Below are 14,908 nucleotides of genomic sequence, written 5' to 3'. Positions count from 1 at the left end.
ACACCTCTTTTTTCGCATGTTCAAAAATGAAAGGGTAGCAATTCTCTACCAAAACCGGAAATGGATTTTATTTGTATTTTTTTATTTGGCTCAAACTTTGTGGGGGCCATCCCTATGACCAAATATGCTATTTTGTGTCATTGGTTCGCCCATACAAGTCTCCATACAATTTTGGCAGCTGTCCATACAAAAATGGTATGTAAATATTCAAACAGCTGTAACTTTTGAGTGAATTTTCTGATCAATTTGGTGTCTTCGGCAAAGTTGTAGGTATTGTTGAGGACTTTTGAGAAAAAAATAGGTACACGGAAAAAAAATTTGCAGATTTTTTTATCAACTTTTTTTCACTAAAACTCAATTTCCCAAAATACGTATTTTTTGATTTTCGAGTTTTTTTTTATATGTTTTCGGGGACAAAAATCCGCAACTTTTGAGCCATAGAGAAACATGGTCAAAAAATCAAATTTTCAAAATATTTTTTTCGAAAAGATCGGGAAATTTCACGAATGTTTCATAAATATATTAACATTGAAAATCGGACCATTAATTGCTGAGATATCGTCATTATAAAAAAGGTGGGTTGTTTTGGTGAGATTTAGAAAACTTCAATTTTCATGTTTCTTTTTCTTAAAGCGGCTCTATCTCAGCAACCCGAGGTCCAATCTGCAATGTCTCTTAGACAATTTTATAGCCAATTTTCTGAACTTTTCAAAAAAAAATATTTTTAGAAATGGTCACTCATGGTCACTATTTTTAAAAATTGAAAAACTGCAAATATTTCGCTAAAATCAAACTTTCGGTGGCTATATCTTGAAAACGGAGCCCTTTATCAAAAAATCTGTAAAGTACTTTTCGAATGCAAATTAAATTTTGCATTAAAAAGTAATGTCAAACTTGTTTTTGCATGAAACTTCAATTTTTTCCAAAAATCACTATTTTTTCAAAAATTCATAACTCGGCGGCAGATTTTTTGACCATGTTTCTCTATGGCTCAAAAATTGCGGATTTTTGTCCCGTAAAACATATCAAAAAATCTCGAAAATAAAAAAATACGTATTTTGGGAAATTGAGTTTTAGTAAAAAAAAAGTTGATAAAAAAATCTGCAATTTTTTTTCCGTGTACCTATTTTTTCTCAAAAGTCTTCAACAATACCTACAACTTTGCCGGAGACACCAAATTGATCAGAAAATTCACTCAAAAGTTACAGCTGTTTTAATATTTACATACCATTTTTGTATGGACAGCTGCCAAAATTGTATGGAGACTTGTATGGGTGAACCAATGACGCAAAATAGCTTATTTGGTCATAGGGAAGGCCCCCACAAAGTTTGAGTCAAATAAAAAATACAAAAAATAAAAATGGTCGAAATCGGCCGATTTCGTAGATGGTTGCTCAGGGGTCGTACCGCCCCTCCGTCACGATGTATCAAAAAATGGACCTCGGATTCATGATCAGGGACAAAAGTTACCCCTTAGGACAAGGTTTCACGCAAACCGAAGAGGAGTTGGGGCCAGCCATGCCAGATATACTGATAAATCTGTATTTGACAGATTTTTCGATCCCAAAAATCAAAAAATCTATGTATACAGATTTTTTTTAAAAAGATTATACTTAAAATTTCAACAATTTAGTGATTTCATTAAGCTATATGAAATCAAAAAGCTTAAATCTACTGTTATAAATATAAAAATGTCTTCTATGGCTTCGAACTCGACATGATACAGATAAAATACAGTTTTTTTCTAGTAAATACAGATCTGTCATAAAATAATCTGGCATCGTTGATGGGGGCAACTGCTGTGTAAATTGGCGGAGAATTACCCCCATATTTGACTGAAAAAAAAACAAAATAAAGCAATATGCCCTAAACAGTTTCCAATCTGGTTAGAAGTAGTTCAAGACACTTAATTCAACCCCTTCGCACTACATATTCATTGCAAAAAATACTGATTAAGTATTGTGTAATTTCTTAGAATTTTCATCAATTGAACTTACGATTCTACTATCCTTCTTTTACTGAGTGTTAAGGAATTTTATTTGCGAAACACATCCTAAATAACAATTTAAAAATCAGTAAAATAATAATTGACAAAAAAATCTTTCATTGAAATCTTGGATAACATTCTTTCACATTCTTTTTTTGAATTTTGCGTAATAAAGGAAAAAGTTCATGTGTTTTAAATTATCACTAGAAATTTACAATCTGCATCTGCATCTGAGGAGCAATTTGACAATAGATTATTCCGAATATCGTGGCATTTTACGGTATTTACTTAATTTCAGGGCAAATACGCGGTTTCCGCGAAATCGCGAAATCGAGAAAAATGAAATAAATAAAACTAAATAGGAAATATTTGAAAAATGTAACAACTAGAAGTTAAACAGAATCAATTTTCAAATCCATTTGTCTATGTCCACTGATTACACCAGAACACAGAGGAAAAAGGAAATTTAGCAAGCAATGCTAGGCGGGGGGGATGCGACACTATTCTAGGGGGTGGACTTGAGGTTAATCCCCATCGATCGACGACCAGTTGTTGCAGTTGCAGTGCCGAGAGTAGGACGTGGTGCTTGTTGCACGAGACCCGATCACGGCGCGCGCTTTCCATCACACTCATCACCGCAGATCGAACCAACCGCCCCAATAGTGTACGTGTGTGACTTTTCTCCCCCCTGCTCCTTCCCTGGGGTGAATGTGTGTTTGTGTCCGGAGATGTGCTGACAGTTAGTGGTAAATCGTGTGTGTGTGTGTGTGTGTGTGGGTAAGCAATAGCAGCCTCAACAGAGAATACAACGCCGATGTGAAAAGAGATGGACCGAAGGAATTGGTTCTATTTTTAGCGGAAAAATATTTTGAATAATGTGTTGAATGATTTATTCGAATATGTTTTGTTCTTGCTGCTGCTCACTCTCGCTCTGATTTGCCATTTCTTGCGGGGATGATTTTTGATGACTAGCTCTCGTGCCCTATTTCGCATTCAAACATTAGAGTCAGTTGAGCAATATGGGGGAACAAATCAATTTCCAGTTGATGTATGAAGTAGGAAATTAGACAATTATGACATTTTTTGTATTAAATTGTCATTCAATTATTCATCATTCAGGTTAAAATCATTTCAAACAAAACATAAATTTAAAAAATCATTCTGTAAATTTCACTAACATATTTCATTTGCTCTTTTTTCTCGTTTCAGGTTAATGGCCACAAATTTATGGCCACGTTTTTGCGCCAGCCAACATTCTGCTCTCACTGTCGGGAATTTATATGGTAATGGTTTTATGCTACTTGATCACTTGTTTGTCTTGTAACATTTTTTAAATTTTGTTTTGACATTTCGTTCTATACGAGTCTTGCAATAACTTTGAAAATTATTATCAAAAAATATGAAACAACATTCGCTACACGGAAAAAAAGCAATTCTCAAAATCGTGAATTAAGTTTACGAATGCGAGAACCACAAAGGAATATATTCACGTTTATATTGCATATGCACCATACTCATGAATAAATTCCTTCGTGGTTCTCGCATTCGTGAACTTAATTCACGATTACGAGAATTGATTTTTTTTTTCTGTGTAATATATATCGTACAACACGTACAACGTTGTGTTGCTGTAATTATCGTCTCCAAACTATAGAATATCACCCCAAGTATCAAAATTACGAGTACTTGGGAGATTTGGATATGGAAACTAGGGTGTTCCAAATCCGAGCTTCCTTGGGCGGCTAAAACCCATAACTAGGCTAAATTTCAAATTTGAGCACGTGAATCCCTCCCTCTACGCCCTTGAAGTTTGTATGGGATAAATCGTCAAAATGTATGGAGAAAAGCAACTGTTTCAGTTATCTACCTGGGGAAGGTGAAATAACTATCTAATTCTTACCAATTCTCGGAACTAAGATCTTATTAGGGTTTATAGGACCTTAAAGACAAACTCTGGAATTGTTTCTACGTGAGCAGCTCTCTACGAAATCGGTCTTTTCGGTTTTTTTCCTAATTTGATTTTTTGTTTTTTTAATCCGGCTGAAACTTTTTTGATGCCTTCGGTATGCCCATCGAAGCATTTTGCAGTTCCATATAGTTTTTCCATACAAATTTGGCAGCTGTCAATACAAAAATAATACATGAAAATTCAAAAATCTGTAGCTTTTGAAGGAATGTTTTGATCGATTTGGTGTCTTCAGCAAAGTTGTAGGTATTAATAAGGACTACACTGAAAAAAATGATACAAGATAAAAAAATGTGGAGATTTTTAATTTAACTTTTTATCACTGCAAAAAAACACTATTTTGATTTTTTTCCGATATGATTCTCCTCAAGGGAATGGTGGAAAGAGAGGAATCACAAATCCGTATAAATAATTTCAAAATTTTTCAGGTGTAAACCGAAAACGCGATCAAAAATTTAAGTGGAAGAATTAGGCTTTTAACTGCTTATTTAATTGTCGGTGTACAGGACGCCGCACTGTTTAATCATTTTCTGACGTCAAACCCAGTAATTGAATTGGAAAAATAAAATCTTTTTCAAATTTTCTTTTGTTGATTTGTGTGCACCTACGTCGAAGACCAAGATGTTTACTTTTTGCTCTTTGGTCTGACAGTCTTGGTCTGACAGATTTGGTCTGTCAGCTTTATCATGGATTTTGGTCTGGTCTAGGCGAGGGACAGCACCTTCCTGATTCCCCTAAGGGACATCAAATGCCAACTTTTCAGAAATTTCCGGAACGGGCAAAAAATCTTTTACCAAGTTATGCATTTTTGAATTAATACTGATTTTTTTCGAAAAATGTCAACTTCATTTTTCGATATGAAATTGAATTTGCAATCAAAACGTACTATAGTGAAATTTTGATAAAGTGCACCGTTTTCAAGTTAAATCCATTTTTAGGTAACTTTTTTAAAAATAGTTTCAGTTATTCATTATTTAAAATAAGTGCCCATGTTTGCCCACTTTTGAAAAAAAAATGTTTGAAAAGCTGAGAAAATTCTCTTTATTTTGTTTTTTTGAACTTTGCCGATACGACCCTTAGTTGCTGGGATATTGCCATGCAAAGGTTTGAAAACAGGAAAATATATGACCAAATAATGGTCCGATTTTCAATAATACATGAAACATTCGTGAAATTTTCCGATCTTTTCGAAAAAAATTTATTTGAAAATAATTATCATCAACATATCGGAAAATTTCACGAATGTTTCATGTATTAACACTGAGATATCGACATTACAAAATAATGGGTTGTTATGGTGAGTCTTAGAAAACTTCAATTTTCGTGTTTCTTTTTTTAAAGCGGCTTTATCTCAGCAACCCGAGGTCCAATCCTCAATGTCTCTTAGACAATTTTATAGCAAATTTTCTGAACTTTTCAAAAAAACTATTTTTAGAAACGGTCACTCATGGTCACTATTTTTAAAATTGAAAAACTGCAAATATTTCGCTAAAATCAAACTTTCGGTGGCTACATCTTGAAAACGGAGCCCTTTATCAAAAAATCTCTAGAGTACTTTTCGATTGCAAATTCAATTTTGCATTAAAATAATAATTAAAAAAATTGGTTTTGCATAAAACTTCGAATTTTTCCAAAAATCACTATTTTTCAAAAATTCATAACTCGGCGGCAGATTTTTTGACCATGTTTCTCTATGGCTCAAAAGTTGCGGATTTTTGTTCCCTAAAACATATCAAAAAATCTCGAAAATCAAAAAATACGTATTTTGGGAAATTGAGTTTTAGTGAAAAAAAAGTTGATAAAAAATCTGCAATTTTTTTTCCGTGTACCTTTTTTTTCTCTCAATAGTCCTCAACAATACCTACTAGCAGGATGACCACTCAAATTTCATTTTCAAATTCCCGACTTTTTCCCGACTTTTTTCCAGACTTTTCCAGAATGCTCAAATAATAGGCATTTCTTATCTAAAGAACGATATCAAACAAAAAACTTTCTATAAGAAAAGTCAATATTAACCACCAAAAAAAAAATCTCAATGAATTAAAAAAAAATCCAAAAATAAGCATTTTTTGAAAATACAGAAACTAAACAAAATTAAAAAAATAAAAATAAAGAAAACTTCATAAATGTAATTTCATTTTTATGATTCAGAGTAGTCTTTGAAAAAATAATCGAAAGTTCAACAATACTTATAACTTCCATGGTATTTTTTTAAATTGGCAAACGTATAGTTTTTGATATTTTTTTTAACTTCATCATCATTTTAAATCAAAGAATGATTAAAACGTAACTGCTGTTATTATTCATTCAAAGGATTTAGAAAAATGTCAAGGAATTCATAAAAGAAAATGTTTTTGCCAAGTTCTCTGGCAAAAACATTTTTTTAATTATGTAATTTTTGATATTGAATTTTTTAATGAATGTTAATTTTTCTAGTGGTCAGTATTTAACTGTTTTTTTTTTTCAATGAAAATTCAGTTTTATATGATTTTATGTTTTCCCACTTATTTTAAGTGACTGTTTGAAGGGACATTTTTTTTAAATAATTATGCAAGAACTCAAAATTTCTTGGATTATTTTTTTTTTTTGCAATTTCAATATTTTCTTTATGTTTTCAAAACGTAAAAATCTTTTTCAATTTTGGATTTTATTCGATATTTAAGTTTTCCGTAAACTGAAAAGCAAGCTTTATCGATGGTAGGTAATTTACCCATACTCACAAAAAAAAATTCAAGGGCAACATTAAAAAAACACATTTTAAATTAATTAATGAATTTAGTTAAACAATTACAAATATTTACCCAAAAAAAAAAAAACTATTGCCAAACTCAAGTTCGAATCCTGTTTCAAATACTCAATTATGTGACAAAATGGAATAGAATCATAATTCTAAGCTGGCCATTACGCTCTATTTTTATATTAGTTTTTCATCAACTTTACCTCTTGTTTTGTGAACAAAATCTAAAAGCAATCATTTGATTCATAAAAAAATATTATGAAATTCTGTGTCAAAGACTCCAATATTCATAAAAATTTCAAAGGTCTTAAACAGCTTTTCCATACTCAAATATATTGAAATAGTGAAAATAACCTTAAATTCAAAGTAAGTTACTTAAGCAGAAATTAGTGAATTCAATTTGAAAATTGTACAAAATATTACAACATTTATTCAAGAGTTTAAAAAATTCAGAATTCCCGACTTTTCCCGACTTTTTGACATAAAATCATAAATTGCCGACTTTTTCCCGATTTTTGGCGGATTTTGACGAATTCCCGACTTTCCCGATTTCCCGACTTGAGTGGCCACCCTGCCTACAACTTTGCCGAAGACACCAAATTGATCAGAAATTCCACTCAAAAGTTACAGCTGTTTGAATATTTACATACCATTTTTGTATGGACAGCATCCAAAATTGTATGGAGACTTGTATGGATGAACCAATGACACAAAACAGCTTATTTGGTCATAGGGAAGGCCACCACAAAGTTTGAGCCAAATCAAAAAATATAAATAAAATCCATTTCCGGTTTTAGGCTAGTATGGAGATCGGAAGGAAAGGGGTCAAGAAACAGCTTTACGAACAGCAGAACAAAGGAGAGGGATCGTTTTCTTGGGGCTTTTCTTCACCCTCTCTGGCTTGCTTTCACTGCCGCTCCTGCCCATTTGAAATTTTTCTTGACCGATTCCTTCCGAAGTGCATACACCGCTTTTGGTAGAGAATTGCTCTTTTAACACTTCTCCATTACGGTTAGTTTGATGCGGTACCATTCCCTACGTATTTAATTTGTACTCTTCATTGGCGAAAAAAAACCTCAAAATTATCAAATTCACTCCGGATATTATTATAACCCCAGCTTACGGTACCTAAATACGACAAATTTCTTTTGACTGCTAAGAGTTCATATATTTTTATTTGTTAAATATTTTATAGAGACGATTTGTACTTAAAATAGGGAGTAATTTGGTCTGATTTTGACTTTCTGAGTATTCTCAATTTCTGACATTAAATGTATATTTCACCAATGAAAATTTCATTCCATAGTTGCAATGCAATCAACTAAAAACGATTTCAAATGCAATTCCGTAATACAGGCCAGTTAAAAGTTTGTATAATTCATATTTATAATTTCAAATATATTATCATTGTTAAGTTTTTAGTAATACCAAATGTATCAAAGAAAAAATAATTAAATTATATTCCTTTGTTAAAAAAGTCAACAACTAACTCAAAGAAGGGGTAAATTTAACGTTCATTTCCCACTTTCTTCTCCACTCCCTTCCAATGCCACAGGGGTTTAGGCAAGCAAGGATACCAATGCCAAGGTAAGAAGTGTGCACCTTCTCTGTCTGCTCTGAATGTCGTTCTTTCTCATTCTTTCCGTGCGCCTAAGATCACATCTCTCTTTCGTTTTCAAAAGTGTAGTTATTTTCCATTCTTACTCTATTGTTGTTTCTTCATTCGCACATACGGACTGTACCTACCTGTTTATACTTTCTTTATGACCCTGCGTGGAACTTTTGTTTACCCTTTAAGTTTCTCTGTATTGGTCTTCTCTTTTACACTCTTCTCGACTGTTGTATTGTTTTCGCACATGTACTCGCTGTGAGTAACATATTTTTTTGTTTTCTTTAGCTCACTAATTTGTCCATTGAGACATCTCAACAACCTTTCTAGCTGCCTTTCTAACCGCTGTTTACTGTTCTTTGCAGAAAAATTCCATTGATCAGTTCTAACTCTGCTAACGAAACATTTTCCATCTTTTCAGTGTGTACATGTGTGGTTCACAAACGGTGCCATAGTTCAGTCGTCACCAAATGTCCAAAGAAGAAAGATGAGGTAAGCGAGATGCGACTGCGGTAGCGGTAGTGAGTTGTACCTGCGCTAATCCTGAACCTCAAAACTCTTGCAGCAAACCAGACCGACCCCGCAGGACGCGGCCCAGCGCTTCAATGTAAATATACCACACAGGTTTTCAGTGCACTCGTTCAAACGGCTGACGTTCTGCGACCACTGCGGCTCGCTGCTGTACGGCATCATCCGGCAGGGTCTCAAGTGCGAGGTGTGCAGCATGAACATCCACCGGCGCTGCGAGGGCAACGTGGCCAACAACTGCGGCATCAACACGAAACAGCTGGCCGAGTTGCTCAACGAGATGGGGATCACCATGGACAAGACACCACCTCGTAGATCTAAGGTGAGTCGTACGACTCTAGGGTAGTGCAATGAGCTTAAGAGGTTTTTGAAAAAAAAAAATACGTTTGGGAACTTAAAAATTTCATATACCAAAAAGGCAAAAAAAAATTGAGGCGTTTTTATTTAATTTGTAAATTAAATGAAACTTGTTAGAGTTGTAGCTACTTTTAGCCTTATTTAAGGTAAAAATATGAATATTTCCGATTTTTTTTAATTGTTTCGGTCTTTCCGAAAAAAAAAAATTAGATAGCTGGGGAATTATCTATATATTTTTTTAATCCTTCCGAAATCGGACACTTAGTAACTGACATTGTAATATACAGCCTTGCAAAAAAAGAGTTTTTTTTTTCTAAGTGTCAAAAAATTATACCTTTTTGTCAGAAGAAGATAGCTCGACAAGTATTCGTCGGATTTTCAATGTTAAATATTGAAACATTTGTTACTTTTTCCGATCTTTCGAAAAATTATTGTCTTATATGTAAACAGGTTGAAAAATCTATATTAACATGAAAATAGCCTCATTTTATCAATTTTTATTCCTTGCAAGGCTGTATCTCAGCAACTGATTTCAGATTTCAGAATTTATATGTTCAGAAACGAAAATTGTAGAGAATTTGCTCAAGAAGGACAAAAACACAGTTGCACTTTTTGACAGTTTGCCTGCATTTGTTTTCAGAAACGTCTACCAGCATACATTTTGCTTTGTTTGCGACTTGACAAACTGTCAGACACGTTATCCAGGTTTTTAAGCGAAGATGGCGTTCGAATTGTGAACGCCCGAAATGTCAAAGTCATGTAGTGGTACCAACATTACGAATAAACTGTGCCATGGCATGACAGCCACATTTTTTTTCTAATGTTGGTGCTACTGAGCGATTCTGACATTTCGGACGTTCACAATTCGAACGCCATCTTCGCTTAAAAACCTGGATAGTGCCAGTTTGTTTGTCTAGTCTGATACCTCCTTTAGCTATTCAAAAAAGCCAGACATGGACAAAAATTAACACTGTTTTAAAAAATTATAAATATTCCTATTTTTACTATAAATAATGTTTAAGGGCATTGCAATTTTTTAACACCTTCTAAAATTCCTGAAAAAAAATCAGGGTAAATAGTTTCAATTGGTTGGAAACTATTTAAAGTACACTGTAGAATGTTTATTTTTGTATTTTCATTAAATATGAAACTTTTGAACTTTCAGCAAATCGATGCCGGTGTACTCTTTTGTTTTAAGCTTGCTGGAATTCCTATCTAGATCGAACAAGAGAGCTCACGGGCATCGAAAATCGATATGTAGTGATAGTTTAAGACTCGTAGCATCGATTTCAAAGAAAATCCTGTTTGTTTACATGTTTGACTTGAGACCTTTTACAATGTTTTGCTTGAAATGAATTTTGGGACCACTGATCGAAAAAAAGTCATAAAACATAAAAATAAATATTTTCATGAATTCATTGATATTTAGCAAATTTTCGGTAGTAACATAACTGTTATACATTATTAAGCATTCAAATAAAATTTGTACCAGCCGAACTAAAAGTTTTATAAAAAAGGAAAGTATTTTTTAATTCCAAAATAAATTTTTCATTTAAAACTGAAGTCAATAACTTGTTTTGAGTAAAATTTCAGATTTTCCTAAAAACGGGTTTTATCTTAAATAAAATCGAAAAATTTCAAAAATAAAGAAAAAATCTAGTGAATTTTGTTTAAGAAAAAAAGAAAAAAAACGATAATTTGTTTTGTTTGCACCTATAATGAACTTTGCCGAAAACACCAAATAGTTTAGATAACTTCTTCAAAGGTTACAGATTTTCCAATATTTACGTACCATTTTTGTATGAACAGCAGCCAAAATTGTATGGAGATTTGTTTGAGTGAACTAACGACACAAATTTTCCTCATTGGTCCTACAAAGTTTGAGCCAAATCAAAAATAAATACAAAAAAAAATGCACGAAATCGGCCGATTTTGAAAAGAATACCTAAATAACGAATAGTTTAAAAAATCTTTCGACTGCTAAAAGCTATCAAGTACAGGCTAGAACCTCTCCCGCCTCCTATCTAATTGTCTACGTAGTCTATGAATTATCCCTTAGGCATTGCAGTAAATTTATCTATCGGTTTGACGTCGATTAACCGTTTCAGTTAATTTAATTAATTCAGCTAACTACATTGTTGTTGCAGTTTCATCCCCCAAAGATAAAAAAGCTTTCCCGACGAGGATGGGATTCGAACCCACGCGTGCAGAGCACATTGGATTAGCAGTCCAACGCCTTAACCTCTCGGCCACCTCGTCTTACGATGCTCTGTTTTTCTTATCAGCACAAGCGGGATTAGGTTTAAATTTTAGAGGTTTTTTTTAATGCTTCGTACAATCACTCGTTTTGAAATTGTGACGGGTTTATTTGTGGGTGGCTCATATTTTAAAATTAGGGCAATGGAACTTAGCTTCTTGATTTTAACGATTTCCCGTTTTCATTGGGAAAAACAAACGTTGTTTTAATATGGTCTTATTTACATTTCTGTTTGAATTAGGTTCACAATTTTAATCGTTTTTATTATTATTTCTCACAGTATTTAAACCAAGCGCCTAGCGACAACTCATCCATGTCGGAGCGCAGCGAGGACAGTTCGCTGGACTCCTTCTCGACCTCGAAGAGCAGCCTGGACACGGACCTGTCCCAGCAGGGCTCGGTAATGTCCCAGCGGGCCGGGGCGACCTCGTCGAAGCAGGGCGGCGCATCCACATCTCAGGAGGAGGACGGCAGCAATCGTTCGGCCAGCGGCGGCTCGTCCATCGGCAAGACGTGCCTGACCGACTTCAACTTCATCAAGGTGCTCGGCAAGGGCTCCTTTGGCAAGGTCATGCTGGCCGAGCGAAAGGGCACCGAAGAGGTGTACGCCATCAAGGTGCTGAAAAAGGACGTGATCCTGCAGGACGACGACGTGGACTGCACGATGACCGAGAAGCGAATCCTGGCGCTGGCAGCCAAGCATCCGTTCTTGACCGCGCTGCATTCCTGCTTCCAGACGCCGGACCGGCTGTTCTTCGTGATGGAGTACGTCAACGGGGGCGATCTCATGTTCCAGATCCAGCGGGCACGGAAGTTCGACGAACCGCGGGCGGCATTCTACGCCGCCGAGGTGACGCTCGCGTTACAGTTTCTACACCGCAACGGTGTGATCTACCGCGATCTCAAGCTGGACAACATCCTGCTGGACGCGGAAGGCCACTGCAAGCTGGCTGATTTCGGCATGTGCAAGGCAAGCTACCATCATCCGTCTCCTCAAAACCAACACCTAACCCACTGTTGTATCTTTCCTTGCAGGAGGGCATCATCGGGGATAATCTGACGTCGACGTTCTGCGGCACGCCGGACTACATTGCGCCGGAGATTCTGCAGGAGCTGGACTACGGACCCTCGGTGGACTGGTGGGCGCTGGGCGTGCTGATGTACGAGATGATGGCCGGTCAGCCGCCGTTCGAGGCGGACAACGAGGACGATCTGTTCGAGGCCATCCTGCGGGACGACGTGCTGTACCCGGTTTGGCTGTCCCGGGAGGCCGTGTCGATTTTGAAAGGTGAGTGCGATTTTACTTCAGGAAACACATTGGTTAATGGTTTCTTGATTTCCCTGAATTTAGAATTGAATTTCCGTTGATTTTCAACCCAAAAAACGGGTCCAAATTCAACGGATTTATTCTAATAATACAAGCGCTTCCATGGGTTCATTGTAAGAAACCAAGCGCCTCCATTAAAAATCTCACTCACCTTTTTTCTATTGTATGCTTTTGAATGTTCTCTTCAATGTTTTGTACTTGTGTGAGAAAAAAATCTTATATTTGTTTCTATCGAGATTGTTAAGATAATCGAGATTTTTAAACCTTATCTTACATTAAAAACGAAAACGGTTATCGTTGAATTTGAACTACAGTCATGCCTCGGTTTAGCACCGCATATGGGGGATGCAAAACCGAGGCGTGCATAACTGAAGCACAGATTGGAATTTTTTCATACATTTCGATTGCAATAACAAAATTTTTTGAAAAAAAAAACTCCGAGAAAATTTTCATAAAACTACGCATCTTTGAGAAAAAAAGTCAAAATTTTAAGTTTTTCACAATACGGGTATCAAATGATCGGAATTTTTTTCATACATTCCGAATGTAATAACAACTTTTTTTGACAATACTCAAAATGTTCACAGTATTATCAAAAGAAATAATATTACATTCGAAATTTATGAAAAATCCCGATTATTTACCCATATTGCAATAACAATAATTTTGAGTATTTTTCCGAGAAACATTGCACTTTCAAAATACAGGAACAATGAGTATTTTTGTAGAAATTTGTGCAATTAAGAAATTAAGTGCAATCGATAGATGACATCATCCCGATTCCAAAACACTATATTTTTTTTAATGTTGGTTTGATTTTTCATACGGTTATAGCCAATGTCTCCCGTATAGCAAACATCACATAAGCACTGTGCTTCAGTTAAGCACCCCCTAAATACATGACATTAAACCCTTAAGGGGGGTGACATAAACTTTGAGAAATATTTGGTCTTACTGTTTTAGAAATTTAAAAAAATACTAAAATTTTCACATATTTTTTTTTGTTTTAGACTTTTTGGAATGAAATACGTACAAAAAATTCTCATAATACCATATTTTTCGAAAATAGGTACTCAATTTTTCATGATCTGCAACGAAAATTCATACAACATTTTGAATCGTTTTATACCCGTATTAAACGATTCAAAATGTTGTATAAATTTTCACTGTTTTAAACTATTTTGGAATGAAACACTTTTTATTACTACCAAGCGATTCAAAATTTGGTATGCATTATCACAAAATATTTTTTTAAGACACAAATTTTAAAATTTGATATATCAAACGATTTGAAATTTCGTACGCATTTTGATTTCTTTAGAGTTTTAAGAATCAAATACTGAAATTTTTACAAAATACCGGAATTTTTTGAAAATAAAACACATTTTTATAATTTTTAGTATGGGTGTTATGTAAACGATTTTTTTTCACATATTTACTGTTTTTGGAATGAAATACTAAATTTTTCAAAAACTATTATATTTTTATAAATTTTTTTTTTTTATTTTCGTATGGTCGATTGATTCAAACTATGAAAACTAAAGTATTTTCACCGTATATACGGTATATAGTGATAATTGAAACTATCGTAAAATTTTTAGTACTTAAAAAAATACGGAGTTATTGCAAAAATTCTCAAACATTTGTCTTTTTAATTTTTTTTTTTAATATACGGCAATTCCACCGCCGGTTCCAACCCTATTCAAGGTCTTGTTGCTCGATTGACCAGTATTAGGGTGGTCCAAATCCGTGCTTTCTCGGGGCTACCCCCTGAAATCATAGATTGGCCCACCACCTGGCTAAATTCCAAATTTGAGCTCATTCTGGCCATGGGAACCCCTCCCTCTAATCGCTTGAAGTTTGTATGGGAAAAATCGTCAAAATGTATGGAAAAAAGCAACTGTTTCAGGTTTTACCTGTGGAGGGCGCAATAGTCGTCCAACATTTATCAATTCTCAGATGAAGAACCTTCATTAAACAGCTTTCCCGAGGACACCATATTTTTAGGATTTTTTGATGAACAGTTAATAGCATCCAAAAAAAACCCTTTTTGCGCAGACGGCTCTAAGGGGCAACATAACTGGCACACTGCTAGGCAGACAGGCAGGCAGGCAAGCGTGTATTTAAAAATATTTCAGTT

General features: G+C 34.7%; 1 protein-coding gene and 1 non-coding gene across 3 annotated transcripts in view; one reads left to right on the top strand and one right to left on the bottom strand.

The window, feature by feature from the left end:
• Positions 1-14,908, top strand: part of LOC120413782 (protein kinase C) — a 49,055-nt gene that overhangs the window by 33,076 nt on the left and 1,071 nt on the right. For both annotated transcript variants that reach the window (XM_039574726.2, XM_039574727.2), the window contains exons 4-9: positions 3,197-3,270; positions 8,246-8,277; positions 8,721-8,791; positions 8,865-9,149; positions 11,722-12,411; positions 12,477-12,729. In XM_039574726.2, coding sequence (XP_039430660.1) covers positions 3,197-3,270; positions 8,246-8,277; positions 8,721-8,791; positions 8,865-9,149; positions 11,722-12,411; positions 12,477-12,729 — 1,405 coding nt within the window. The remainder of the gene's footprint in view (positions 1-3,196; positions 3,271-8,245; positions 8,278-8,720; positions 8,792-8,864; positions 9,150-11,721; positions 12,412-12,476; positions 12,730-14,908) is intronic.
• Positions 11,362-11,443, bottom strand: Trnas-gcu (transfer RNA serine (anticodon GCU)). The gene has a single exon. It is a non-coding gene; the product is annotated as a tRNA-Ser (tRNA).

The sequence above is a fragment of the Culex pipiens genome, chromosome 3 (genome assembly GCF_016801865.2).
Source record: "Culex pipiens pallens isolate TS chromosome 3, TS_CPP_V2, whole genome shotgun sequence".
Classification (NCBI taxonomy): Eukaryota; Metazoa; Arthropoda; class Insecta; order Diptera; family Culicidae; genus Culex; species Culex pipiens.
This window is presented reverse-complemented; position numbering and strand designations above follow the sequence as displayed.